This window comes from Cetorhinus maximus, chromosome 24, assembly GCF_964194155.1.
Source record: "Cetorhinus maximus chromosome 24, sCetMax3.hap1.1, whole genome shotgun sequence".
NCBI classification, from domain to species: domain Eukaryota; kingdom Metazoa; phylum Chordata; class Chondrichthyes; order Lamniformes; family Cetorhinidae; genus Cetorhinus; species Cetorhinus maximus.
Genome location: NC_135902.1, coordinates 39,347,593 through 39,373,719, shown reverse-complemented (window position 1 = coordinate 39,373,719; position 26,127 = coordinate 39,347,593). Strand labels below are relative to the sequence as shown.

The window sequence follows — 26,127 nt, the reverse complement described above, 5'->3', positions numbered from 1 at the left end:
CTATAAACTAAGCTACTGAGAAACCCACAACAGACAGAGTATCAGTTTACCTGATATGGAATGCGTGCTCTCTTCCCTGTAGGGGCTCACTCCACTCCAGAGAGTTTGGACACAGGTTTGCACAGCCAAGGCTTAGGGACCCCTGCAATTTGTGGGTTCAAACTCCACTCTAGGACTGCCTGTTTTGCTGTTCAGATGGATGTTGAGGACCCCATGGCATTGTTTGAAAAGCAGTAAGTTTTCTTGGTATCAGCTGTATCACCAACAACTGATTACTCATTGCTGTTTGTGGAATCTTGCAGTGTGCAAAATAAGGAAAACTAAGAAAAGAGCAGTAGAGTGTGGTTTTGATATAATTTGTGTGTGGAGGTAGATGATGTGGTTATGGGTCTTAATGAATACTCTGTCTGCTTTCACAAAAGAGAGGGAACAATGCAGACATATGTTGAGGATGAGTGTGAAATATTGGATGTATGAACATAGTGACTGAGGAAATATTAAGGGGTTGAGCCTCTTTGAAAGTGGATAAATTGCCAGGCCTGCAGTAAATGCAACCAGGCTGCTAAGAGAAGCCAGGGAGGAAATAGCAGAGACTCTGACCTTCATTTTCTAATCCTTCATGGCGACATGGCTGGAGGACTGCTAACACCAGCTCAAGTACTGCACATATTTCTGGTCACCACATCACAGGAAGGATGTGATCGTACTAGAGGAGATTTACAAATGGAGAATTTTAGCTATGAGAAAAGATTGGATAGACTGAGATTGTGTTCTTTGGAACAGAGGAGGCTGAGAGGAGATATAATTGAGATGTACAAAATGACAAGGGGCTTAGATAGAATGAACAGGAAGGACCTATTTCCTTTAACAGTGACGTCAATAACCAAGGGACATAGATTTAAATTAATTGGCAGAAGGATTCTAGAGGAGTTGAGGAGAAATGTTTTCACCAGAAGTTTGATGAGGGGTCTAAAACTCACTGCCTGTAAGGGCGGTAGAGGCAGAAACTCTCGTCGCATTTAGGAGCTGTGACCTATAGAGCTGGAAAGTAGAATTAGGCTAAATTGCTGTTTCTTGGCTGGCACAGACACAATGAGCTGAATGGACTCCTGTGCTGTAAATTTTCTGTTTCCGAGCTCTGCATTTGGCCTCCATAATGCACTTCAAAGCAATTCATTAACATTTGGGATATTTGAGATGTGAATAAGGTCTTATAATTGCAGGTCCTTCTTCCCCAAAACTGTAGATGGGTCTGAACCCAAATTTATATTCGTATTACCAGTTGATCTGTTGTGTTGTTGCAAATGTGAAGAACAGGGTCAAATGTAGTCTCCATATTAAACCACCTTTGGGAGTGGGAGATAATTGGACCAGGTCATCAAGATGTCCTTCACTCCCTACATTAAAGTTATAGGAGATACATTTCCTTACAACTACTCCCATTCTGCCAATGGAACTTCACTGCATGTGTGCCAGAAACGATGATTCCACACACTAATAAGGTCCTGCCACATCTCTGGCCAAGTTACATCGGCAGAGAAAGAGCAACTCTGAGGAAATTCCCGACCATACACTCTGTCCACGTTTTTTTATAATAATTTCATCTTATAATATTAGTTCTATAGTAAAACTTGCACCAACTTTGGATGCAGTGAAGTAGAATTGATTGGAGCAATTAACAATCAATAAAGCAGATTTACCCATTACCTCATTTGCTATTTTGTTTTTTCAAAAACTTGTGTGTGCAAATTGATTGCCAGATTTGGACTTTCGAGGACATGAAAGGTACCAGATAAATTTGAGCTCTTTCCTTTTTATTTATTCAGGATGATTTTCTTTCATGCAGTTTTTATAATGAAACTATAAACATGTTCTTTGGAGCATTTATGACCAAGGAGGAGTAGGGTGCTGAGAAGACCATTCCAGGCCGTATGTTAGGCTATGCATTGTTGTTGTTAAATAGTGGTGAGTGTATTGCTGTGCTGTTTTGGGGTTTAGTAAATGCATTGCTTTGGTAAACAGGATTCAGAAGTTACCTCGACTTCTTGTTGCCGCCTCAGATGGATTCCTGTACATTTACAACTTGGACCCTCATGATGGTGGAGAATGTGTTCTCATAAAAAAACACAGGTGAGTGTTCGTTCTACATTTCGCAATGAGTTTTTAGAAAATTAAGGACTGCTGATTGAGCTGCTGAGTGCCTAAAGAATCTGACTGCAGCACGCACGGTGCACTCTGCATTTATTTATAGTACCATTTTGCAAAAAGGGTCTGGAAACAGCGTCCGGAACAGAACGCATTTACAGGTACCGCAGTGCAAAATATAAGTGTGCCATATGATCTTTATTATATTTTACATTGGTGTTGCAAAGTCTAATCAATTATTTATTTTATATGGATCCAAGAAAGAGTACAAGTTGATATGTAAACTTGAACTTGCCCACTATCTTGTGGATTATTTTCTAATTGTTATCACCTTGCAGGCAACACCAGTGAACTTAAAGAAGCTTCAAGGCTTCTTTAAGTATTGAAAATTCATAAAAATATTTGTTGTGCAGCTGACTGAAGCATTTAGTACTCCAAACATGCATTAATACATAGATTTAGCTGGGGATTTTTGTGGCTTCTGATGCCCTGTCTTGCTTATGGGAATGTCAGTCTTTATTTAGAAATTTCCTTCCTTATGATGGACTTGATTAACCTCCAGTTATGTTGTGAAGGTTGCAAACTGTACAAGAAATAAAATTCCCCTACCAGTCAAGTTGTTGTCTTCCTTCGAAAGACCATCCTGCATAACACCTTGATGTACCTTCCCCACCCCCACAGCCCAACCCCACCAACTGGCTTTGCAAAATTGTCTCTTTATTTTCTTGCTAGCCAAATGAACTGATGCTTTTGGGGAAGAATTAGATTATCTATAGGATGAAAGGGGCCACGTAAGGGTCACCCTTCTTTATGACATCATAGTAGCTTTAAGTCATAAAGAAAGGGGTCACCCTTCACTTGATTGTTTCCACCAGGTACAAAGTCCAGTGGCAGCTCTATCTAACAGTGTGTGGAAACTGGGAACTGTACAAGAAGAATTCTCTGCAAGGTAGGTAGCCTTAGCTTGTAGCTTGGCAATAGCACCATGATATCACACTGTCAAGATTTTCACATCACTCAAATGCAGGGTAAGAACAAATAATACAGAGTGTGATGTTTGTCGGGAACTCAGGAATTTTCAGGTGTTTTTTAAAGTGACTTCGATGTGAAGTATTTTTTAAAAATGATAAATGTACTGCGCATTTATGCTGTATGAAAACTTTGAAGGGGGATTCTACCCTACTATGTGTACACCTTCACTGTAAATATTATAAGGGGAAAAATCTGGAACTAAACATACTAATTTCTGAGTTGCAACTTGAACAATTGTGCTTTTTATGCTCTATAATTGCTGGCTAGAGGGGATAGGCAATTGTGCCATCATTAGAACTGTGCTCATAGTTTCGGTCTTGCTTTATTAACCTCATGAATGGGAACAAAATATTCTCCACTCAAAATTTCATTGCAGTAGAACTTGATGACATCAAAACGGGCATAGGATTGCACAAAATGTCTGTTCCAGTCTATCCTGCATCAGTACTTTTTAAGATATAACAGATGACAGGTCTGTCTATTGTGTTCTACTGAGGGCAGATCCTAACTCCAGGCTCATACATGTGTTTGTTGAGCCATTTACTAGAAAAGAGTAGGTGAGGTAGTTCTCCTTTGCCTTCTTGATATATATTTTTAGGGTTTCTTCTGCTAGTTGTACTGCAACGAAGTCTGAAGAGCCGCATCTACCCTTTATGGGGGGCACCCAAACCCATCAGATGCAAGTACCCCACTAAATCTCAGTGCAGTATTCCAAGCCAATGCACAAGTCTCCTCTAGCTGTGGCTATCTGGAGTGGGGGGCCGGAACCCAACTCTATTAACTCAGAGACGGGATACTACCATGATCACCACATCCAAACTTGAGTACCCACATGATGTCAGCCCAGCATTTAGAGACTGTATTATAGTCTTCACATTTTGGGGCTATCTGAAATGGGATTCAAACCCTTTTCTACCTAACTAAGGCAGGAATGCCAAAGGCTCACCCCAGATGAATGGTGGCAAGTTGTAAATCTTTTGGGGCCTCTTTAAATGTGGCAATTCAGTAGAGACGTCTTTAAAGGATTACATTAAGTATTTTGGCATTCAAATCTGAATGTTTTAATACTAAAGTTATTGATGGCATATTACTCCATGTCCTAGTTAAATAAATGGGAAATGAAGGCGCCTAGGTTGTAATGTGATGATAGGTAATGATATCACAGCCATTCCCTGAACATCAAGGCAGGCCCTGTTTGAGCAAAATACCTGCTGAGACTGGTTAGGGTGTTTCTGAAAATACAATATTTCTCCTTCCTTTGAGGCTGTATGACTAGTGGTAGGGAGGGTATGTGAGAATAATTCCCAACTTCCCTTGAGGACCAACAACACTGACAGTGTGGGAATGATTAATAACTCACTGGAGGTGAAGATGTACACCCTATGTAGCACCAACCTAATGCAGTACTCTGAAAATATGAGAGGAAAGCTCACATTTTGACATAAAACAAGAACAAAAATACCTGGAAAAACTCAGCAGGTCTGGCAGCATCCACGGAGAGGAGCACAGTTAATGTTTCGAGTCTGAATGATCCTTCAACAGAACTGTTGAAGGGTCATTCGGACTCGAAACGTTAACTGTGCTCCTCTCCGTGGATGCTGCCAGATCTGCTGAGTTTTTCCAGGTATTTTTGTTTTGGATTTCCAACATTCGCAGTTTTTTGCTTCTATCATATTTTGACATGTTGGACTTCTGCACTTTGTTCGGGTTTAGGCTGCACAGTGAAGATGACAACAGTGACACTGCCAAATCTGACTTGACACCACCCACCTCACCAACCTATGCAGCAACCGTTGCCAAAACCAGCACAGTGCCTTCGTCATCAACAACGCCAGGTATCAATCTAATCTCAGCCATTTGTAATGTTTTTTATTGACTAACCAGATTATCACATCCTGTGTCCCAAGTACAACAGTACAAAAGGGAGCTCTGTGAACTGTAAAATACATTATGCAATGGAGCTCTGTGAGGCGTACAGTACACATGAAATTTTAATAGGTTTCGGTCTATACTACACAGGGGAGCTTGGTGTGTGCTGTACAGTACATTACTCTGGAGATTACGGTCTATGGAGTAAGCTATCAAATACATTATATAGGGAAGTGTGTGTGCCAACCTCTACATTTTGTAATAAAGTTGAACAACAAGTTGAGAGATGAACTAAGCAGTGCAATATACTCAACATGTTTTGATTTAAATTATTATACCTATCCTGTAAGACTTTATTGTTGGTTAATGTTCCCTTCCAGGATATTCTGAAGATGGGGGGGCTCTGCACGGAGAGATCATTCCTGATCATGAGCTTGCTGCTGGACCATTACACCTGGATGATGAGACTGAATTCCCTCCTGTGAGCATACAGAATAACTAAAGCCTGAGCCAACACTTTGTCACTCACAAGGGCAAGTGTTAATCTGAAACTGAGAAGAAAGTATTCCAGTAGAAAACACACATATTCATTCCACAGTGAAGCTGACCCCTGCCATTTTGATTAACAATTTAAGGAGTGCAGAAATGCATGGCATCCAAAAGTGACACGTTTCAAACCATCCTTTGCTTAGGTTGTCTATTTTCCTCGTTTGTATTTTGTAGCACGTAGCATTATGATTAGACAGTTTGGAATAGACAAAGAAAAACTGTGTTTCTCCGTAAACTGATGATGTACCTCAGTAGCCAGAGAACTAAAAGCTCAGAGTACTGAGATGTACCCTCAGTCCATAGGCTTCCAGCACCTCTGCAAACAGTGCAGGACATGCATGTGATTGCTGTTGCTAATAGTACCAAAGTTTGAGTCTTTGTTATGTACACAGGCATCTTGGAAATCTTGTGATTGTGTTTCATTTCACAGCATTCATGCACAGCTGTAGTGGGGTGGTGTGGCAGGTGCAGTGGTCAGCCACACACCCCATGCATCCCCCTGTCCCCTTACCCTGCACAGGTCCTTACAGATTTTGTAAGGAGAAATGGAAAAGATAATTTATATCTTTTGAGTAATTAGTAGCTTAGGAGTTGACCAATAGCCTTAAACATTAGCAGAAAGAAATTAATTCAAGTGGCCTAAGACTTGTTTGGTCTATTTATTTTTGCTTGTTTTCAGCAGTTTTCACAGTATATTATGCTGACATCTTGCATAATAGTGCGTTGACCGCCACTCCAAATATTAATTTAGTTCTTTCAGTAATTGATGGGGTATTTTAATGCAGAAAGATTCTGATTTACTAATTGTTCAGCATGAAATTACTTGTACAAGTGAAGGACTGAACTCCGGATGCAAATTTCTGGCATTTGGAAAATTGAAGCTTTCATAATCTTGAAGACTCTACATGAAGCAAATTAAAACATCAGCAAACCTTTCTGTGAACAAAATGGAACGCTTATATGTGGTCAGATTTGAGTATTTGATTCCTTTTTTCCAGAATCCATTTATTTTTAAAACACTGTACATTTCCCTTTACATCCTCACAGATCTTTACTTTCGTGGAAATATGGCCTCATAACTGGGGCCACTAAAAATGTCACGTTTCAGCAGTCCCCCAACTGTATAAATTTTAAAAATATGGCAATCCCAGGTAATTCATGCAAATTATATAAGTAACTTAAAGTTCTAATACAGAAATAATTGCTAATAATTTCTTTTCCAAAGTAAAATGTCACTTTAAAAAAAAAAATGGGGGGTATTTCCCTCAAGGGTTGGACTTCAAACTTTCTTTAAAGGACTCTGCTAAAAGACTTTGAATGTTACACTGACATTGCAGCATTGATGTTCCGCAGCAACATTAACATAGTTTTGACCATCATCTGTAACAATAAAATGTGAGTGCTTGTGTGTGGTAGACGTGTATGAATATATGAGTGGTAAGTCAGCACTTAATGCTGGACCTTGTGCTATCTATTTCCTTAATCAAGAAATTAGATTGTGAGCGTTATTGTGTTCTCCACTTCTATCACACAATTTCCTAAAGACGTGTCTGAACTTTTATCCACGTCACATGCACTTTAGTAGCTCTATAACTGTTGACAGTGTCTGGTACCATTAATTCAAACACACAGCAGCTTTATAGTGGTGGCACTGAATAGACAGATGAGTCACTGAGTGATATAGTTGCGGCCAGGAAATAAGTTGAAAGTTTCTGTGTTTAACGACCTTCATTTGCTGTCTATTCTGCCTATGCCATCAATTTGCGGTTGAATATCAGCACTTTTTAGTAGCTTTGTGAAAACAGTCTCTGTTTTGGTGCTCGCAGCCATAGACAAGGATCAGGAGTTAAGGTCATATGTTAGTCTCTCAGTTGGTTGCCGTGACACACTGCCAGGTTTCTGATTGTTTTCAGTAGGTCCTATCTTCAATGGGACTAAGATAACTTTAGTTTGGAAATGTATTGCAGCTCTGTTTTTGTGACCAATCGGGGTCTTTTTGGCAACTCATAAGGATCTCTTCTGGCATACTTTCTCTTTTCTTTCAGCCTGGGTGTCTAAGTGCTGTTCGAACTTGTTTAGATTTGTCCTTGGTACTGGGATCTGTTGTGCAATACTGAGATCTGATTGCAGAGGAGTACAGACACTTGAGGCTGGCTCCCTTCCTTTAGCTTGCAAAGTGAAAAGTAGTTGATCAGAGGCAAATTTGTCATCCCATGTTTTGAGTTGTGTCATTTGTACTTAGAATAATTACAGCCGATGTGAACTGCACAACTGCTTCCTGTTAATCTATAATAACACCCTTAAACTAACATTGAATCAATTCAACTTTTTGCAGCTGCACAGAAATATTTATTCAGCTGGGATTCCTTTGAACATTTGATTCTTTGTAACATGATCCTGCACAAATCATCAAAATGGTTTAGTGTCTATTTGTACTGATGTTATAGCTGAGGTGGGGCATGCTGCAAAATTCTGTATCTTTGCAAGAACATTAGAATTTATAGGAACAAGGAAACCTATCCTTTCTCGAGAGACTAACCTCTCCAGAAACAACTGAATTATTTAAAATAAAAACACTGAAAATACTAAGCAGATCAGGTAGCATCTGTGGAGAGAAACTGAGTTAATGGGCGGAACTTTATGGCCTCTCCCACCGGCAGGATTCTCCGGTCCCACTGACGTCAATGGACTTATGACCGGTTCCAGCCCCGTGACAGGGTTGTAAAATTCTGCCCAATGCTTCAGGTCAAGGTTACCTTTCATCAGGACTGATAAAAGGTCATCTTGACCTGAAATATTAACTCTTGTTTCCCTCCATGGATGCTGCTTGACTTGCTGAGTATTTCCAGCATTTTGGTTTTTATTTCAGATTTCCAGCATCCAGAGTATTTTTGCTTTTGTATTAGTGCTTCTAATTATTTCCCTAATGACTTATTCCATAGTTTTCTTTCCTTTTGAGTGAAAAAGCTCCATCTGGCTTCTCTCCTTCCTCGTAACTTTTTTACTTTTAATCTGACTCCCTGATATTGTGTACAAATAATTTAAATGTTCTATATTGTTCTTTTCCACCTCATTATCACTTTGATAACTCTTTTCTACAGAGGATGGCTTGCAAACCATAATGAGCTTACAGCAGTTTCTTAACAATTTTAATTATCCTCAGAGCATTGCAGATGAAAGTATTTAAAATCCTTCTCACAAATGACTTAACACTGGAACCCTTAGACACCAGTGTTGAGTTTCAGAAGCACACAGCTCTTCCAATTTTGCTTGACAAATTTAGAAGGATATTGTACATTGCACTTCACACCTCCATTGTCCAAGACTCTCCGAGGTTGTTAACCTTTTTGTGATTTTATCATTTCAAAATAATTTCAAGGCATTTTTTTTTGTTCTCCAAGTAACTACCATGTCTAGTTAGTAACTTGTCAACCTCAATTTCCCTCCTACCCACAAAGATGAATACTCCATATTTAGGAGTTAAGACATTTTCCATAGAACCATAGAAAAGTTACAGCACAGAAAGAGGCCATTCAGTGCATCGTGTCTGCACTGGCAAAAAAATAAAAAAACTAGCTACCCATTCCAATCCCACCTTCCAGCACTTGGTCCATAGCCTTGCAGGTTACAGCACTTCAGGTGCAGATTCAGGTACGTTCCATGCCACTAGAAAGAAAATAACTACATTTCTTATATATTTATGATTAAATAATGCTCCTTATGTTTACAAATCAGGACAGAAAAGAGCTATTGAATGTCTCAATATTGGCTACAACGCTTGTATGAATTGTGCTTTTCATAATTTATAACAATGTTATTACAGCATACAATAACCCAGTGTGTTGCTGAATTAGCCAAATATTTATTCAAGAATTTAAAATCTGCAACTAGTTCACTAAATATCATATGCTTCAAAACATACATGACAATATTACAATCTCAATCCCTGGGCTTTGCTCAATTACCTGATTTTCACCAGGATGCACACTAACAGTGCTACAGTTTCCCCTGGGGATCCTGGGTTAGAGAGAGAAAAGTTGTTCAAAATTCCTACTTCTGATCTACTCCTGCAAGAAGGGACTTTGTATGTAAGGACAGGGTTTAGCTGTGATGCATTCCATGATTTGAATATCCTCTGACACCTTCTGTTGATGCCTCAGGGAGATTGGCTCCGAATTAAAATTTGCAATTCAAATGATAGAAAAATTTCCCTGACATGTCCCCTCATGTGATACTGTCACATGAGTTGGGACATATCCATAACTTTTATTGAAGTCTTTATTAAAATTTAAATACCCTCATGAAACCTCATCCCATCTGTGGATGAGGTTTCATGCTTTTTCTGAAGCCCACCAGTCTCCCGGCCTGCCCGCCAACCTTAAGATTGGATGGGCAAGTCCATTAATGATTTTAATTAGTTTCTCAATGGCCTTAATTGGCCGTTGACAGGTCAGCGGGCGCGCAGCTGACTCAGCTGCGCCCCCGCCAACCTGAAAATGGAAATGACACAGGGTGACATCTGGAGTTCCGCCCAACGGCATCCCGCGTCGGCGAGCGGGCCCTGCCCCTGCTCACCAACCGGAAGATTGTGCCCCATATCCCTAAACTGTGGAATTTCCAAACTCTGCCATACTATATCTCTCCACACTTCAAAAGCCTCCAAAGAAACTACCTCTTCAACCAAGCCTATGATCACCTCAACCCAACATTTGCACTAACTCTGTTCAGTGTCCCACCCTTCTTGTGAAGCATTGTTGGACATTTTTCTACATTAAAGGTGCTAATAAAGGCAACTTGTCATTGCTCTGTGCCCTTGTTGGACAAGTCTAATAGAGAGTGAATTTGCATCCTATTCCATCCAAGGGAAGAATTTTCCCGTTGGTGAGCGGGGGCAGGGCTCACTCGCCGATGTGCAAAATGACGCGCGGTGACATCGGGCGGGCGTCCCGACGTCACAGTGCGTTATTTAGATTGTCAGTTTGGCAGCTGCACACCTGCCAAACTGTCTTAAGGCCATTAAGAAAGTCATTAAAGCTGTTAAGAACGCTGCCCGTCCAACATTAAGGTTGGCGGGCAGGCGAAGAGCCCAGGCAGCCTTCGCGTTTTTCATGAAACCTCATCCACGGGCGGGATGAGGTTTCATGAAGTGCTTTAAAATGTAATACAAATTTATACTTTTATTCTTTGACATGTCCCAGCTCATGTGATAGTGTCACATGAGGGGACATGTTTTAAAAGTGTTACAAGCCTTTATTTGAAACTTTAGCACTGAAACAAATCTCCCTGAGGCACCTCCGTGCCTCAGGGAGGTCTCTGCGCTCTTTCGGGCATGCCTCTCAAGGAATCTTCCCCCCCACCCCCGCCCACACAGTGAGCGCTCAGCGCTTCTGGGTGTGCATCACGCTGAGCGGGCCTTAATTGGCCCACCCACATAAAATGGCGGCGATCAGATTCAGGCTCGCTCCTGCCTGCCCCCACAAAACCCCCCGACGGGGAGAAAATTCAGCCCCATGTCGTCTTTTTCAGTTCTCTTCCCAAAGGCAGCTTCAACCCACAGGGCAAGGAGGCAGGTCTGGATTCCACCTCAGCTGAAAAGGGGATCTAATCCCATGCTGTTGGCACCAATCTAATTCACACGGGTCCTCTAGCCAACTAAGCCAGCAATGCTACGCCACGCCACCCCCCCACCAAAGGAGGCCAAGTTGCTGTGGTGATATACCCTTTCACATGCATGTTATATTCTGCAGCTGGCTCCTATTTCTTTCCAATGCATGGATGACCAGGAATCTCTCCTGTTCTTATAGCACCTGCCACTGGTGTTTGTTGGAAGGATTTAGAAGTTGATGCTCAGCCTTGTTGGCTATGTTATGAACACACCTTCCTTGGCCATTAAGTCCTAAAGTGGGAGTTGAATCCAGAGCTTCTGACTCAGAGGCAGGGACACTACCCACTGCGCCACAAGATCACCTCCACATCTTTTCACACCATCCAATTCCACTTCTTTCTGTGTTTGTTTCTGGGGGTAAATAAAATGTCCAGTCACTTACAGCTGTACTTTCTAAACCTCTTTAACTGCTTAGACTTTGGCCCTCCAACTGCCACATTATTTCTGCTGTTGTCGATGTGTTCAAGCATGTCAATCGTTTATTTCCATTGATATAAATAAACATTTCCTCCCATCCCAAACAACTGACTCAACCCCATCCCGTATTGATCATCTTCAGTCCCTCAAGTCCAAAGAGCACAGTTTTGAGTGTAACCATCCATCACCTGATCTGGCTGGGCTACATCAAGTGCACTCAAGCCACACCCTTCTCAGCCAAAAATTACCATCTTCTTTTCTTACTACCGACCATTTCATCAAAACCTTCTTCCTTGCTTCTTGCCTCCAAAAACAAATATGAAGAGCTCATGAACTTCTTGTCCATCCATTCCATTCTGTTGCCCCTGTTGTTTACCCACAGCCCCAATAAGCCAAACCTTTCACCCAGGCTCTTCCGCCATCACCCTAGCTCTGAACCCATATTTTTCTCAAAGCAAAATACTGTGGATTCTAGAAATCTGAAACAGAAAATACTCAAAATCCTCAGTAGGTCTGGGAGCATTTGTGGAGAGAGAAACAAAGTGAACATTTCAGGCTGTGACTTTACATCACAATTTTCTCTTTCTTTCTCATTTCTCCTCATACCCTCTTCAAAATTATCTTATGAAGCCCAGATCCTAATCCACTAGACTAATGACCACTAAACTTCTCCCTGACTACCCCCCATGCTAGGTAACATCATAAATATTCTTCTCCTTTACAACTGCCTTTCAAAACCTATGTCATTAGCCCACATATCAAAATATCCAGCTTCCATCCCCCTGTACAGCCCCATCACCACAACAGCAACAACTTATATTTATTATAGTACCTTCAATATAATAAATTGTCCCAAGACCCTTCATAGGAGCATTATAAAACAAACTGTGACCCTGCCACGTCAGGAGATATTAGGTCAGATAATCAAAAGGTGATCAAAAAAGTAGGGCTTAAGAGTTTAAAAGAAAAAGTCTCCAAAGTTCTCGAATGCGTTGTCACCTCCCAAAGCCATGCTTATCTTTTTGGTGGGCTTCTGACCCCACCACTAACACCACCAATTTCCACCTCTGTAACAACACCGTTCCTTCAGCCCATCTGTCACTGAAACCTTCATCCATGTCTTTATCACACCTAGACACAACTATCCAATGCTTTCCCAGCTGATCTCCCATTCCCCACCTTCAATACTTCATCTCATTCAAAGTTTTGCTGCCTGTATTATCGTACATAAAGCCTTGCTCATCCATCACCTCTGAGTTGCTGATTAACATTGACGCCTGGGCACTGATGGCTTCAATTTAAAATTCTCATTCTTCTGTTAAATTCCTACATGGTATCACTTCTCCCTGTCTCTGTACGAGGTATCATTTATCAACCCTACTTGCTTACCCTAACTTTCCCATTTCTGTGGGGCTCTGGCAAAGACCTGTTCCCATACAGAGACAGTGACGTCATTCCCACTGGCATCGGCAGGAGTCAGTATGAAAGCATTTTCATGAGGCTGGGAGTTGAACATCTCCTGAGCCTCGTGTTCTTGCAGACCTTTCTTGTCTGATAATCATTGTCCTGAAATATTGCAGAAGAAATTAAAAATTGGCTCTCTAACTCAAACTCACATGTAAATGAGCAGGTGTGGAGAGTAAGATATTACCACTGGTATCACATCACAAAACAAAATAAAACCATAAAGCAGTTGCAACAAGAACAGAAAATGCTGGAAAAGCTCAGCAGGTCTAGCAGCATCTGTGGAGAGAGAAACAGAGTTAATGTTTTGAGTTCATATGACCCCCCCACTACTGAGCATAAGCAGCTGGACTGATGTAATTGGGCATCAGAAACTCTTTATGAATAGATAATTGGATATGACTAATACTTCTTGTAGTGCAACTGTGATTTCCTCATATATTTATCATTCAGGAGTAATTAACTCAAAAATGAGCCTGAGGAATCGATCATTTGCGTCATTGCCTGTGGGTTAGACATGTGAATGTTTGAGTGGGAGTATCATTAATAAATAGCAAATACATTGCTGGGTTTTAAAATGCACTGGGTGTGCATTGATGAATTCAATAGTCTAAAATTATTTTGTGCTATCTAATTGCTGCCATTAACCCATTTATGTTAAGCACATTAAAATAGAGCACAAAGTAACGTTAACCAGTGTGCTGATGGAGGAAACTAAAGCCCAGTGTCTTTAAATAATAATGAAAACAAACTATAAATGTAATTTTTGAACATGAATTATTGATTCACATGTATTGTGCTGAAGAATGTGCTGTATTGTTAGTATAATACATAATATTTTCAAAAGCAAAATACCATGGATGCTGGAAATCTGAAATAAAAACAAAAAGCTGGAAATACTCAATTGGTCTGGCAGCAGATGTTGAGAGAGAGAAAGAGTCAACATTTCAGGGGTCTGTGACTGTTCATCAGAACTCATGAAGAAAGATCACAGACCTGAAATGTTAACAGAATAACCTAACTTCAGTCATCACAATCATCTTGATTTGCATTAATGCAATTGCGTTTTTTGAGGACGATGGCGGCGACAATCAGTGTTTCAGATGACATTAGCAATATGGTTTTGGTGAAACGTTTTCATGTGTGAAAGGTTTTTACCTGTGAAAGAATAGTGGTAATATGTTGTTACTAGCCGATTTCTCCTCAAAAACAGAAAATGCTGGAAAAACTCAGCAAATCTAACAGCATCTGTGGAGAGAAAAAAAAGTTAATGTTTCGAGTCCTCATGACTCTTCTTCAGAGCTAGATTTCCCCTCACTGTTTTGCCATTCCTAGTCTTACCAGGCCATTCACACTGCACAGCTGAGCTGGGTGGCCTATGTCTTGTAGGAGCCAACTGCTATAAGGTGTCTTGGGGCAGCTCAGTGACTCCTTGTTTTTCATCTGTTTGGGGAGATGTCTTGCCTTTTGCCTAGTGCTTCCCCTTAGCAGTACAGCTGATGATTAGGAGCTCAGTAATATAGATGTACCACCATTCCAAGTTCTGTGCATTAGTGCTGTAATGCACTGTGCCACCACATATTTCGTATGGCATTGCATTGGTTCTATGCATCCTGTTGCTTGAAAGCTACAGTTATAGTTTCTTGAAAACATCCTGGAATGCATTACCCACGGTGATTCATTTAGCAATATTTAACGTATACTGAACCACACTGTGTACTATGTCATGGACATAAAGACAGCATGGACACTTGTAAGGTAAATGGGAATATAAAATGATAGCATGACATTAATGGTAATAAGCACAAATAGTAGTTCATTCAAATTCTCCCGAGTTCCATTTTTAGTGCATTAGATAACACATTGGTGTCAAATTTCTGCGTGATGTTTAACAAAATTGTTCTGCACAAATGTGTTATCTGGTGTGATAAAACGGCACTGAGAAGAATTTTCACCCCGAAAGCATTTACATATTTTGATTCACTTTAGTGATTGTAACAATAATGTGACCACTACTAATTAATACCAGCCAGGGCACAGTGCATGTTGTAGCCTTCGACTGTGCATGTGCAACAGCCTGTTATAACATACCCTGTCATTCCCTTATAGAAATTAAGGATTTGTTTTGGTTTTGGTAGATTTATTCATGCCGAGGAAGCCACAGTGAGAAGAAGAAGAAGTTGTGAGACTGAAAAAAACAGGATTAGTATCGTGAGTGAAGATAGTGGTTATAGACAACACGATTTGAAGAAGAGAGTCTGAAATCGGTACGCGTGAGATGGAATAATTTTAACACACAAAAGTGTTTCTCTTTTTAAAATAGCAAAACAAAATCCCAATTATTCAACCTTGTATGATGGCCACCAGCTTTAGTTGTTTTCAGGGAACCAAAATGGGTATGTTATTAGGAAAAATACATGACCAAACTAATCAAATTAGCATTGCCACACTGGACAGAAAAATGACCAATTTTCTTAGTGTGGTTATTTAATCCTATTATTTTGAAAGGTTTTATAATAATGTTACTTACTTTGAAAATGTTGTCCAACTCTGTATTTTATTCTATATATAATATATATATATATATATCTTAAGCATATACAAATGTAGCAGTTTATCATCTTGAGCAAAATCCTCAGCTGAAAAGGCTGTCGAAAGTGCCTGTCCAAGTATTTTAACATGTCAGAGTATTTTGAATGAAATTGCACAAAACTATAATGTTCATCAAATAAAGTAGCAGTAGAAATAAAATGTTGCAATATATGTTGTGTGTCATTATTTAATCAGATTTATGCAATATTATGTTATGAATGTGTTTGCATTTCAGATATTACAAGTAAATATTTGTTCTTATTCATTCATGTCATGTGGGCATCGCTGGCTAGGCCAGCATTTATTGCCCATCCCTAATTGCCTTTGGGAATGTGTTGGTGAGCAGCTGCCTTGAACCGCTGCAGTCCATGTGGTGTAGCTATACCCATAGTGCTATTAGGGAGGCTGTTCCAGGATTTTCACCCAGTGTCTGCTGCCCTTCCCCTTCTAGCTGGTGGCAGTGGTGGGTTTAGAAGGTGCTGTTGAAGGAGCCTTGCTGAATTCCTCCAGTGCATCTTGTAGATGGTGTACACTGCCGCCATTGTGTGTCAGTGGTGGAGGGAGTGAATGTTTGTGGATGAGGTGCAAATCAGTTCTCCCGGATGGTGTCCAACTTCTTGAGTGTTGTTGGAGCTACACTCACCAGGCATGTGGAAAGTATTCCATCGCACCTCCTGATTTGTGCCTTGTAGATGGCGGACAGGCTTTGGGGAGTCAGGAGGTGAGTTACTTGCCACAGGATTTCTAGCCTCTGACCTGCTCTTCTCGCCACAGTATTTATGTGGCTAGTCCAGTTCCGTTTCTGGTCAATAGTAATCCCCAGGATGTTGATAGTGGGGGTTTCATACTATATGTATTTTAAATTTAAAAGATAACTTATTTTAAGCACACCAAACAAATGTAGCTTGCAGCTCCAGAACATGAGCTAAATTGAGTCTGTGATATATTTGATTCAGTCACAGGCAGCTGGGAAAGTATAAATATACAAATGTAACTAACATAAAATTAACAAAGTAAAACATAAGACAAAATGATGGATTTGCTCTAGCCCACTCCCCCACCTCTTCTGTCCCCACCTTTCAGATTTTATTTTATTACAGGGGTAAAAGTCACTATGATGGGGGCTCAATGAGCACTAGTAAATCTGCTGCCCATTTTACACACTGCCTGATTATCCTTTGCATTGACATCAGTGGGCATCTGATCTGCTATCACCCATTTTGTGCCCCCACTTGAGATGAATTTTACCCCCTATAATTCAATAGGTTTCTTCTTTGGCATTCTAACATTTCAAGAATGGATGCAGTAGCTTTTAACTTTTGGGCAGCTGACACAGAGATTGAAGCCATTCAATTAGAATTGATGAGCAACCCAGTTGAAAGCAGTAGCCTGTTGCAATCAGGTATTCTGCGCCAGCGCAATCTTAGGTAAACCAAAGATCACCATTGAGGAGGATGGGTGGTTATGGCGGGGGAAGGAAACTTGGAGCAACAACAACTTGCATTGTTTTTGTGGGGTCTGGATTGGCCCCAGTAATCTTCCTTTTTAAAAAAAACAACCACTTTTGTTCATTTTTGGCTGCATTGTTGGTAAAACTGCTCACAGTGCACACAGCGCATTATCTGCCAGTCCTTTCTTAAAATGGCAATCCAGAACCTATGTATGTCATAGGGTAGATTAAGGGGAGATGGTGGTGTAGTGGTGATGTCACTAGACTAGTAACCCAAAGTCCTGGATGAATAGGAGCAGGCCATTCAGCCCATCAAATCTGCTCTGCCAATTCAGTACGATCATAGCTGATCATCCACTTCAGTGCTTTTTTCCCACACTATCCCCATATCCCTAATGCTCTGAGAACTTGGGTTCACATCCCACCATGGCACCTGGTGGAATTTAAACTCAATTAATAAATCTGGAATTGAAAGCTAATCTCAGTAATGGTGACAATGAAACTATCATTCATGTTGTTTGAAAACCTATCTGGCTCACTAATGTCTGGAACATCTGCCATCCTTACCTGGTCTGGCCTGCATGTGACTCCATGCTCTCAGCAATGGCTCTTTACTGCCCTCTGAAACGTTCCAGTTCAAATGCAGTTAGGGATGGGAATAAATGCTGGCCTTGTCAACAACATCCACATCCCATGAAAGAATAAAAAATACCTGATTTGCATATTAAAAGAAAAGCCCTTCAGCCACCCAGCAGTTAGCCCCTTTCATAAAAGCTGACTGGTTTGCAACAAGTCTATCAATTCCATTCTGAGACCATTACCACCTCATTAATACCATTTAAAATCAGTCCTGATGTTCTTCACAGTGTATTCTCTAAATCTCTGTGATGACACAAGCATGGAGCATGTTGAGGAGATCCTTTTACATAGAATACACAGCACAGAAACAAGCCATTCAGCTCACTCGATGCCGGTGTTTACCCTCTGTTCAAACCTCCTCCCAAACTTCCTCATCTAATTCTATCAGCACAATTCTCTATTACCTTCTCATGTGCTTTTCTAGCTTCCCCTTAAATGCATCTATGTTATATACCTCAACTACTATGTGTGGTAGCAAGTTCCACGTTCTCACCACTCTAAGCAAAGACATTTCTTCTGGATACATATTTTATTTCTTGGTGACTTTCTTGTATAAGCAACCTTTTATCCCCCCCCCCCATTAGTAGAAACATTAGGCTGAATTTCCTGGCCTGCTAGAAACAAGAGCTGGCAATATAGCAGAGGGAGGAGCTACCATATTGCCAGTGGTAGGAAACTTGGCAGCACATGTTTGACTTCTGATTCAAGGTTTTAAAAACAACATTTTATAAATATTTTATAACATCAATTTGCTTCTGGCACTGTAGGGAATTAGAATACATAGTTGTAATTTACAGAATAGAGCCATGACAATGGACTTTAATGTGCACAAATGTCACATGCAGCATTTGGATAGCTTGGGTCTTTATTGTCATGGATGCTAAAATTCTGCTTTAACCTCATGATTCATTTGTGCAAAATGCCTTATTTAAGGCTGATGACCCCAGAAAGGAGATTTTCAAGATGAAAAACCGTGGTAGGGATTGCTAACTGTGATATTATGTTTTGTTCCATGTACTTAAACTCACTCACCTGAGTATGAATACAATTACAAACATGCATAGTTAAACATTTCCATTTGGGCATGTTCAAACTGTTGTACTATTCAACTTTTATTCCCAATAGATGTGACCAATGCAAACAGCTATGCCGTAGAGCACATTATCAATGGAAGGACACATCTGCCAGACTGGGCCTATGGCAGGTGATGAAATGACATACGAGGTGACTTAACCTTGCTCTCACCAACCTACCTGTCGCAGATGCATCTGTCTATGACATCATTTGTAGGAGTGGTCCCGTACAGTCCCTATGGAGGCAAGATCCTGCCTTCACAGTGAAGGGTGCTCTCAATGTATTGTGTGCCACTACCACCATACTAAATGGTTTAGAATTAGAACAGACATAGCAACTCAAAATGGAGTCTTCAGGAGGCATGGTGGATTATCAGTAGCAGCAGTATTGTATTCAACCAGAATCTATAATCTCATGGATCGGCATCACTCTACCATTTAAAATCAAACCAGGGGATCAATCCTGGTTCAATGAGGATTGCAGAAGAGCACATCTGAAGCAGAACCAGGCACACCAGAAAACATGAGGTGCCAACCTGGTGAAGCTACAACTAGGGGTACATGCATGTGAAAGAGTGGAAGCCGTATGCAATAAGCTGAACTAAGTGATTCCCACAGCCAACAGATCAGATCAAATCTCTGCAGTCCTGACTCATCCAGTTGTGTATGGTGGTTGTCAATTAAAGAACCAACAGGAAGAGGAGGCTCCACAAATCCTCAATGTTTGGGATGCCCAGCACTCCAGTGCAAAAGACAAGGCTGAAGTACTTGTAACATTTTTGCCAGAAGTGCTAAGTGGATGATTCATCTCAGCCTCCTCCTCCTGAGATCCCTAGCCTCACAGACGCCAGTCTTCAACCAATTTGATTCACTCCATGTGATGTCAAGAAATGGCTAAAGACACAGCTGGATACAGCAAAGCCTATGGCCTTGGCAACATCCTAGCAGTAGTACTGAAGACTTGTGCTGCAGAACTATGCAGCAATGCTAACCAAGCTGTTACAATTCAGCTACAATACTGGTGCCTACTGTCACAACTCACTGGGGATAGTGCACTGTAATATCAGCCCCATTGTTCCCCGAGTAAAACTCACAGGAAGCACTGGCCTGGAAATCGTGATCCCATAGCTCCTGATTTTCCATCAATTAACTTCAAATGCAATAATCAGAATGAGAGGCTGCACACATGCAATTCCCAGTACTCCTTGTAGGTGCCACTTCTCACCAGGAATACCTGATCAGCTTTCAGCAGTAATAGGTAAATTATGACAGCAAAATCACTGTAGGTGAATTATAACAGCAGAATTATTGTAAATAGTAATTTGCTGGTTCAGAACTTGAGTGATGCTGGAAAAAGAGACATGCTGTCGAAGCTGTTCGTCTTGCATTCATCAGGACAGATTTGCGATACCAATTGTAAATGGAACAACAATTTATACTGCATGAGAATAGAGTGCTAATTGTTTGGCAAGTGGACTATGGCAATCAGCACTCATGCAGTATAAATTGTTGTTCCCTTTACAATTGGTATTCTTGAGAATCTGACCTGATGAATGCAAGATGAAAAGCTTCGACAGCCTGTCTCTTTTTTTATAGCAATACTAGAATTAGTGTATTGTTGTTAGCCCATGCATATACCATGGAAGTTTAGAATGCACAACTCTGATAAGTAGGTAAACCAATGTAAAATTCAGAGCCAATAAAATTTAAAAAACAAAACTTGGCCGGTGTTTCGCAATCAGTGAGGAGGTTGATCATCTAATGGAAAACAGTTAAGAGAAGCATCATTATTTATCAATGCCAATAAAATCTCTCTGTTTGAATAGTAAGAATTGTTGCTATTGATACACAGGTGTGTCGATGTGTAACCAGCCTCAAGGGACAAAGTCTACTGGAAAAATGATCCTTTCTTTTTCAAACATTTTTGCTATGTGCCAACCTTAACAGGAGTCCTGATAAACTGCAGGCAAAAATTAATGTAGCAGTTAGCTTAAGGAAAAACTGACATTAGGTTCCAGCACCTTTCCGAATGGTTACATTATACCTACACTTGCAGTAAGCTATGTGTTTTTTTCCCCATCTGGCTGCCTGTAGTTAAAATGGGTTTAGTACAACTGCTCTCAAACTTCACAGGACCCATCAAAAAAAAAATTCTCAATTTCCTTAATTAGGGAATTAATACCCAATTAACTACGGGTACTAATTCCAGTGAGTATACAAAACTAAATGCTGCAAAGCTTATTCTTTCATTAAAAATGGCAAATATATTTCTTGATTTTTGCACCAAGGAGCATTGAATACAAAAGCAAGGAAACAATGTTGAATTTGTACAAGACCTTGAGCTCCATTTGGACTACACCTTTGAGATCCCATTAAAGGAAGGATGGAAAAGTAACCAATAAGATAAAGTGTGGATTCGTAAATATGTTAGCAGAATCAGAGCTCTAATTATATCGAGAATGGAGCAGTTAGTGTCTTTTTTAACTAAAGCTGAAAACCGTTAAATAGAGGTCTTCAAGACTGTGGAGGAAATTATACAGTAATGGATTACTTCCACAGGTTGCTGAGATGATCATGACAGGATACGGTTTTAAGACAATCACAAAAGGATTTAAAGGGCAAGTTAGAAAAAAATCTTTATACAGAGTTGATTAGCATACATTGCAAGCAGGAGAGTGGGAGTAAACTTGGTGGCTCTTATACAGTAAAATGCCAGCACAGATGGATCGAACAGTTTGTTCCGTGCTTTAACAGCCTATGATTCTATGATCTTGTCTTTTCTTTCCTATCTTCACTAATGCCTTCTCCAAGCTCATCCTGTCCACCTTCTGCTCCCTTGACCCCATTCCCAACAAAATACCATCTATCTTCCTATCATGAGTCCCAAGTAATGTAAGAATATTACAAAGATATATTTACTGAAAAAATGACTCCCAAGCTAGCTGATATTGTAAGTGCTTCGTTTTCCTCAGGTATTGTCACTTTAACTTTTGAAACCACTTTCATTACCCTCTTAAAACCACGCTTTTGACCTCTCTTTCCTTGAAAATTACCATCCATCTTCAATTTCCATTTCCTCGCCAAAGTCCTTGAATTCATTTGAATTTCTCCAGCTTTCCATTGCTGCCCCAGCACCAAAGAGGTCCTAATTGAAGTCACAAATGACATATTCTGCGATTGTAACCATAACCATAGTGCATTATGCTTCTTGGCCTTCTTTGCAGCCTTTCATGTGGTCAACCATACTCCTTCAATGATCTCCTCAAATTATAGAGGGAGTTTTAAGTGGTGTCTTTATTGCTAGTGTGTCATTATGATACAACTATAAATCTTTACAACTGGAAAATATTCACAATCATAAGTAAAACTCCTGTTAATCATTCCATTGACATAAACATGTGCTGGGTTTGAAGAAACTGCACCAAATGGCATACAGTTTTGATTTGTGATATCTTTATAGCTTCCTTCCCATTTTCTGAAAGCATTGAATATAATTTAGAATAGTAACTCAATAAAAAACATTAAGCTGACCCGATGCATTGCAGGATGGATCATTGGTTTGCACTAAGTCATTATAAAACATTGGTAAATTTTTCAGTGAATAGATCTTTGTAATATTCTTACATTACTTGAGTTTCACAGACTATTTACCTTTATCATCATTATTTGCCAGTTAGATAGAAGCACATATAGTAAAATACAATGGAAGCACGTTACAGTGACAAAAAAATAAGATGACACAGTTTGAAAACTGTTTTGTCATATTGCAGTTGTCATGCAACACTAATCAGGGAGAACCTCACAGTCACAGCATATATTGCCAAGTAAATACATTTGATGTGTACAATATATAGATGTTTTAAGAATGATGTGAGGTTCAGCTTTCATTTTTGCTGCAGCTTCTACACAGAAGTATGAGTGAAATTGCTCAGTTAGTCTCAACTACTTCCATGCTCTGTGATCCTGCATTGACGATTGCATAAAAATGTTTTTAAGTGGCCAGGTCATGCAAAGTATTCAAGAACTGATCTCAGTTGGGATAACAAGAAAGGCCTGGTTATTGACCTCAGTGTCATTAGGTTGGCAAGAGAATAAAAGTCATCCAGCATTCTCCCAGTATGTCCTCCTATAAATTGCGAGCAAATGGATGAAGTATAATGTATGTAGTTTGGCAGACAAGATTCTGTTTTCCATCTGCTGTTGGATGTAAACAAATCAACTAATTGAAAGCCTTGGTTTACATCTTGTCCACCTAAATGTTAACATTTACCTTTTAATTCCCTGATTATTAGCAACAAATCATTTGATCGTGAAAAGAAAAAGTGCTTTATAATCCAACATTTTTGTGATCTTCAGTTTTGTGTTTGCTGTTTAGCAATAAAGTTTCCCTATAATTTGCCACCCAGTCTACATTTCTAGGATCACATTGCATGGTGTTATGTAAATTTAGGAATGTTTCTTTAGTTTTTAGAGTCTGATCAACAAACAACTTGCATTTATATAGCATGTTACCACAGTAAAGTGGCTCAATGAGTTCACAGGAGCTAATTATCCAACCAACTTTGACTAAGTGATGTAAGAACACATAACCAAAAGCTTGATCAGAGAAAGAGATTTTAAAGAACATCTTAAAGGAGGAGAGAGTGGTGGAGAGTCAGAGAGGTTTAGGGAGGTAATTTGAGAAACTAGCTTAAAGCGTAGACAGCTGAAAGCACAGCTGCCAATGGTGGAGCAATTAAAATTGGGGATACTCAAGAGTCTAGAATTAGAGGAGCTCAGAGATCTCAGAGTTGTGGGGCTGGATGAGGTCAGAGAGATAAGGAGGGGAAAGGATCCAGAGAGAGATCTGAAAACAAGGATGAGAATTTTTACATTGAGGCATTCCCAGACCATTGGCCCTGAAATCCCAAAAGGCTTTTATCGGTTTTCTGGCATAATTTTGATAGGAGGCCGATGGATACCTTTAGAAGGCAGAGTTACATTAGATGTCTACCATTTCTGCTTGATTTGTAAAGATCAGATTTACAAAGAAGTTATTTGGGGAGGAGCAGAATTAAGGGTGAGTATTCCCTAAGTTCGGAGCTCCTGTTTTTGCCTTGGATGGGGAACCAGCCTATCAGTAGCAATCAGAATGCAGAGAACAATGAGGTGTATTGGACTCCACAATGGCACATGTGGGTCTCATCAATGTGGTCCAGGCCTGGCAAGTGGCCTGAAACAGCAAAGAACGCAAGTTAATTTTCAGTTGAAAGAAAAGTTCCTGGGTTTGCGTTCGTGTTTTGGAAGTTCTCAGCCTCCATAGAAAGAAGTAAGATTGAAATGGCTCAGCCAACTGCACCAATCATAGGGTTTGGGTGGAGAATTTATTCACTTTCCCTTGACAATCAGCAGCGTTACCATCTCTGAATTCTCTAACAGCAACATCTTGGGGAGGCACCATTGACTAGAAACTTAACTGGACCAGCCACATAAATACTGGGACTATAAGGACAGGTTAGAGGCTGGATATTCTGTGGAAAATGACTTGCCTCCTGACCCCTGCTGCCATCTACAAGGTGCATGTCAGGAGCATGATGGAATATTCCCCACTTGCTTGAGTACAGCTCCAACAATACTCAAGAACCTCTTCACCATTGAAGATAAAGCAGCCTACTTGATTGGCACCCCATCCACCATCTTAAACATTCACTCTGCCCTCCACATATGCGCTGTGGCAGCAATGTGTACCATCTACAAGATGCACTGCAGCAATTTGCCAAGGCTCCTTTGACATCACCTTCCAAACCTGCTACCTCCACACTCTATAAGAACAAGGGCATTAGATGTATGAGAACACCACCACCTGCAAGCCAAAACACGCAACATTCCTTCACTGTTGCTGTGTCAAAATCATGGAAATTCCCTCCCAAACAGCAGCAGGTGTACCTGCACCACATGGACTGCAGTGAGTCAAGAAGGCAATTTACCCATCACCTTCTCAAGGGCAAAGAGGAATGGGCAATAAATGCTGGCCTTTCCAGTGATGCCTATTTCCCATGAATGAATAAAATAAATGGTTGGCCATACTCAAATCCTCCCATAAGGAAGTTGAGACGGGTGGACACTAGAGCACCATGGGTGACATTTGCACCAAATGGCCATTGTCAAATTAGGTACCCTCCGACTGCTTGCAAACTCTACTGGGGATCAGTTTTGGCCTGTAGGAGAATATTTCACCACTGTGGACAGATAAACATGCATATGTGTAACAACAAACACTTAATTGCAGCATATGACTCACAGGAGAACAGTCTTAATGTCCATCACCTCATCCTGCATCAATGTACGCAGGTTAAAACTACTTGATCATATTTACTTGCAGATCAAGTTAACTGCAGAGCAACCACCATTGAGGCCAGTATATATAAATTTAAAAACAAAAAGCTAAAAGCTACTGCGGATGCTGGAAATCTAAAACAAAAACAGAATTACCTGGAAAAACTCAGCAGGTCTGGCAGCATCGGCGGAGAAGAAATCAGTTAACGTTTCGAGCCTTCATGGCCCTTCGGCAGAACTGGAGCATAGTTAGAAGAAGGGAGAAATATAAATTGGTTTAAGGTGGGTGGGGTGGGGGGGGGAGACACATTGAGGGTGTGGTGTGGTGATTGTGGAGATGAGCAGATAATCAAAAGATGTCACAGACAAAAGGGTCAAAGAGGTGTTGAAGGTGGTGGTATTTGTCTGAGAAAAGTGCTAATTAAGAATGGAAGACAGGATATTCAAAGTACAGCTCTAGTGGGGGAGGGGTGGAAAGACTAAAGGTTTTAGTTTTAGATTTTAAAATAATGGAAATAGGTGGGGAAAGAAGAATCTATATAAATTATTGAAAAAAAAAGGGGGGGGGGAAAGAAACGGGGTGGGGATGGGGGGAGGGGGAGTTTAAGATCTAAAGTTGTTGAATTCAATATTCAGCCCGGAGGGCTGTAAAGTGCCTAGTCGGAAGATGAGGTGCTGTTCCTCCATTTTGCGTTGGGCTTCACTGGAACAATGCAGCAAGCCAAGGACAGACATGTTGGCAAGAGAACAGGGTGGAGTGTTAAAATGGCAAGCGACAGGGAGGTTTGGGTCTTTCTTGCGGACAGACCGCAGGTGTTCCGCAAAACGGTCGCCCAGTTTGCGTTTGGTCTCTCCAATGTAGAGGAGACCGCATTGGGAGCAACGAATGCAGTAGACTGGGTTAGGGGAAATGCAAG

At 40.5% G+C, this 26,127-nt stretch overlaps 1 protein-coding gene across 7 annotated transcripts in view; it reads left to right on the top strand.

Annotated features, from left to right (window-relative positions):
• Window positions 1–15,904, top strand: part of wipi1 (WD repeat domain, phosphoinositide interacting 1) — a 67,453-nt gene extending 51,549 nt beyond the window's left edge. For 6 of the 7 annotated variants that reach the window (XM_078571075.1, XM_078571076.1, XM_078571074.1 and 3 more), the window contains 4 exons: window positions 2,023–2,130; window positions 4,891–5,012; window positions 5,427–5,527; window positions 15,280–15,904. In XM_078571075.1, the coding sequence (XP_078427201.1) occupies window positions 2,023–2,130; window positions 4,891–5,012; window positions 5,427–5,527; window positions 15,280–15,327 (379 nt within the window). In that variant the 3' untranslated portion in view covers window positions 15,328–15,904. Of the gene's footprint in view, window positions 1–2,022; window positions 2,131–3,020; window positions 3,133–4,890; window positions 5,013–5,426; window positions 5,528–15,279 lie in introns of those variants that run through there. The other variant, XM_078571078.1, reaches the window with a different exon arrangement.
• The last annotated feature ends 10,223 nt before the right edge of the window (window positions 15,905–26,127 follow it).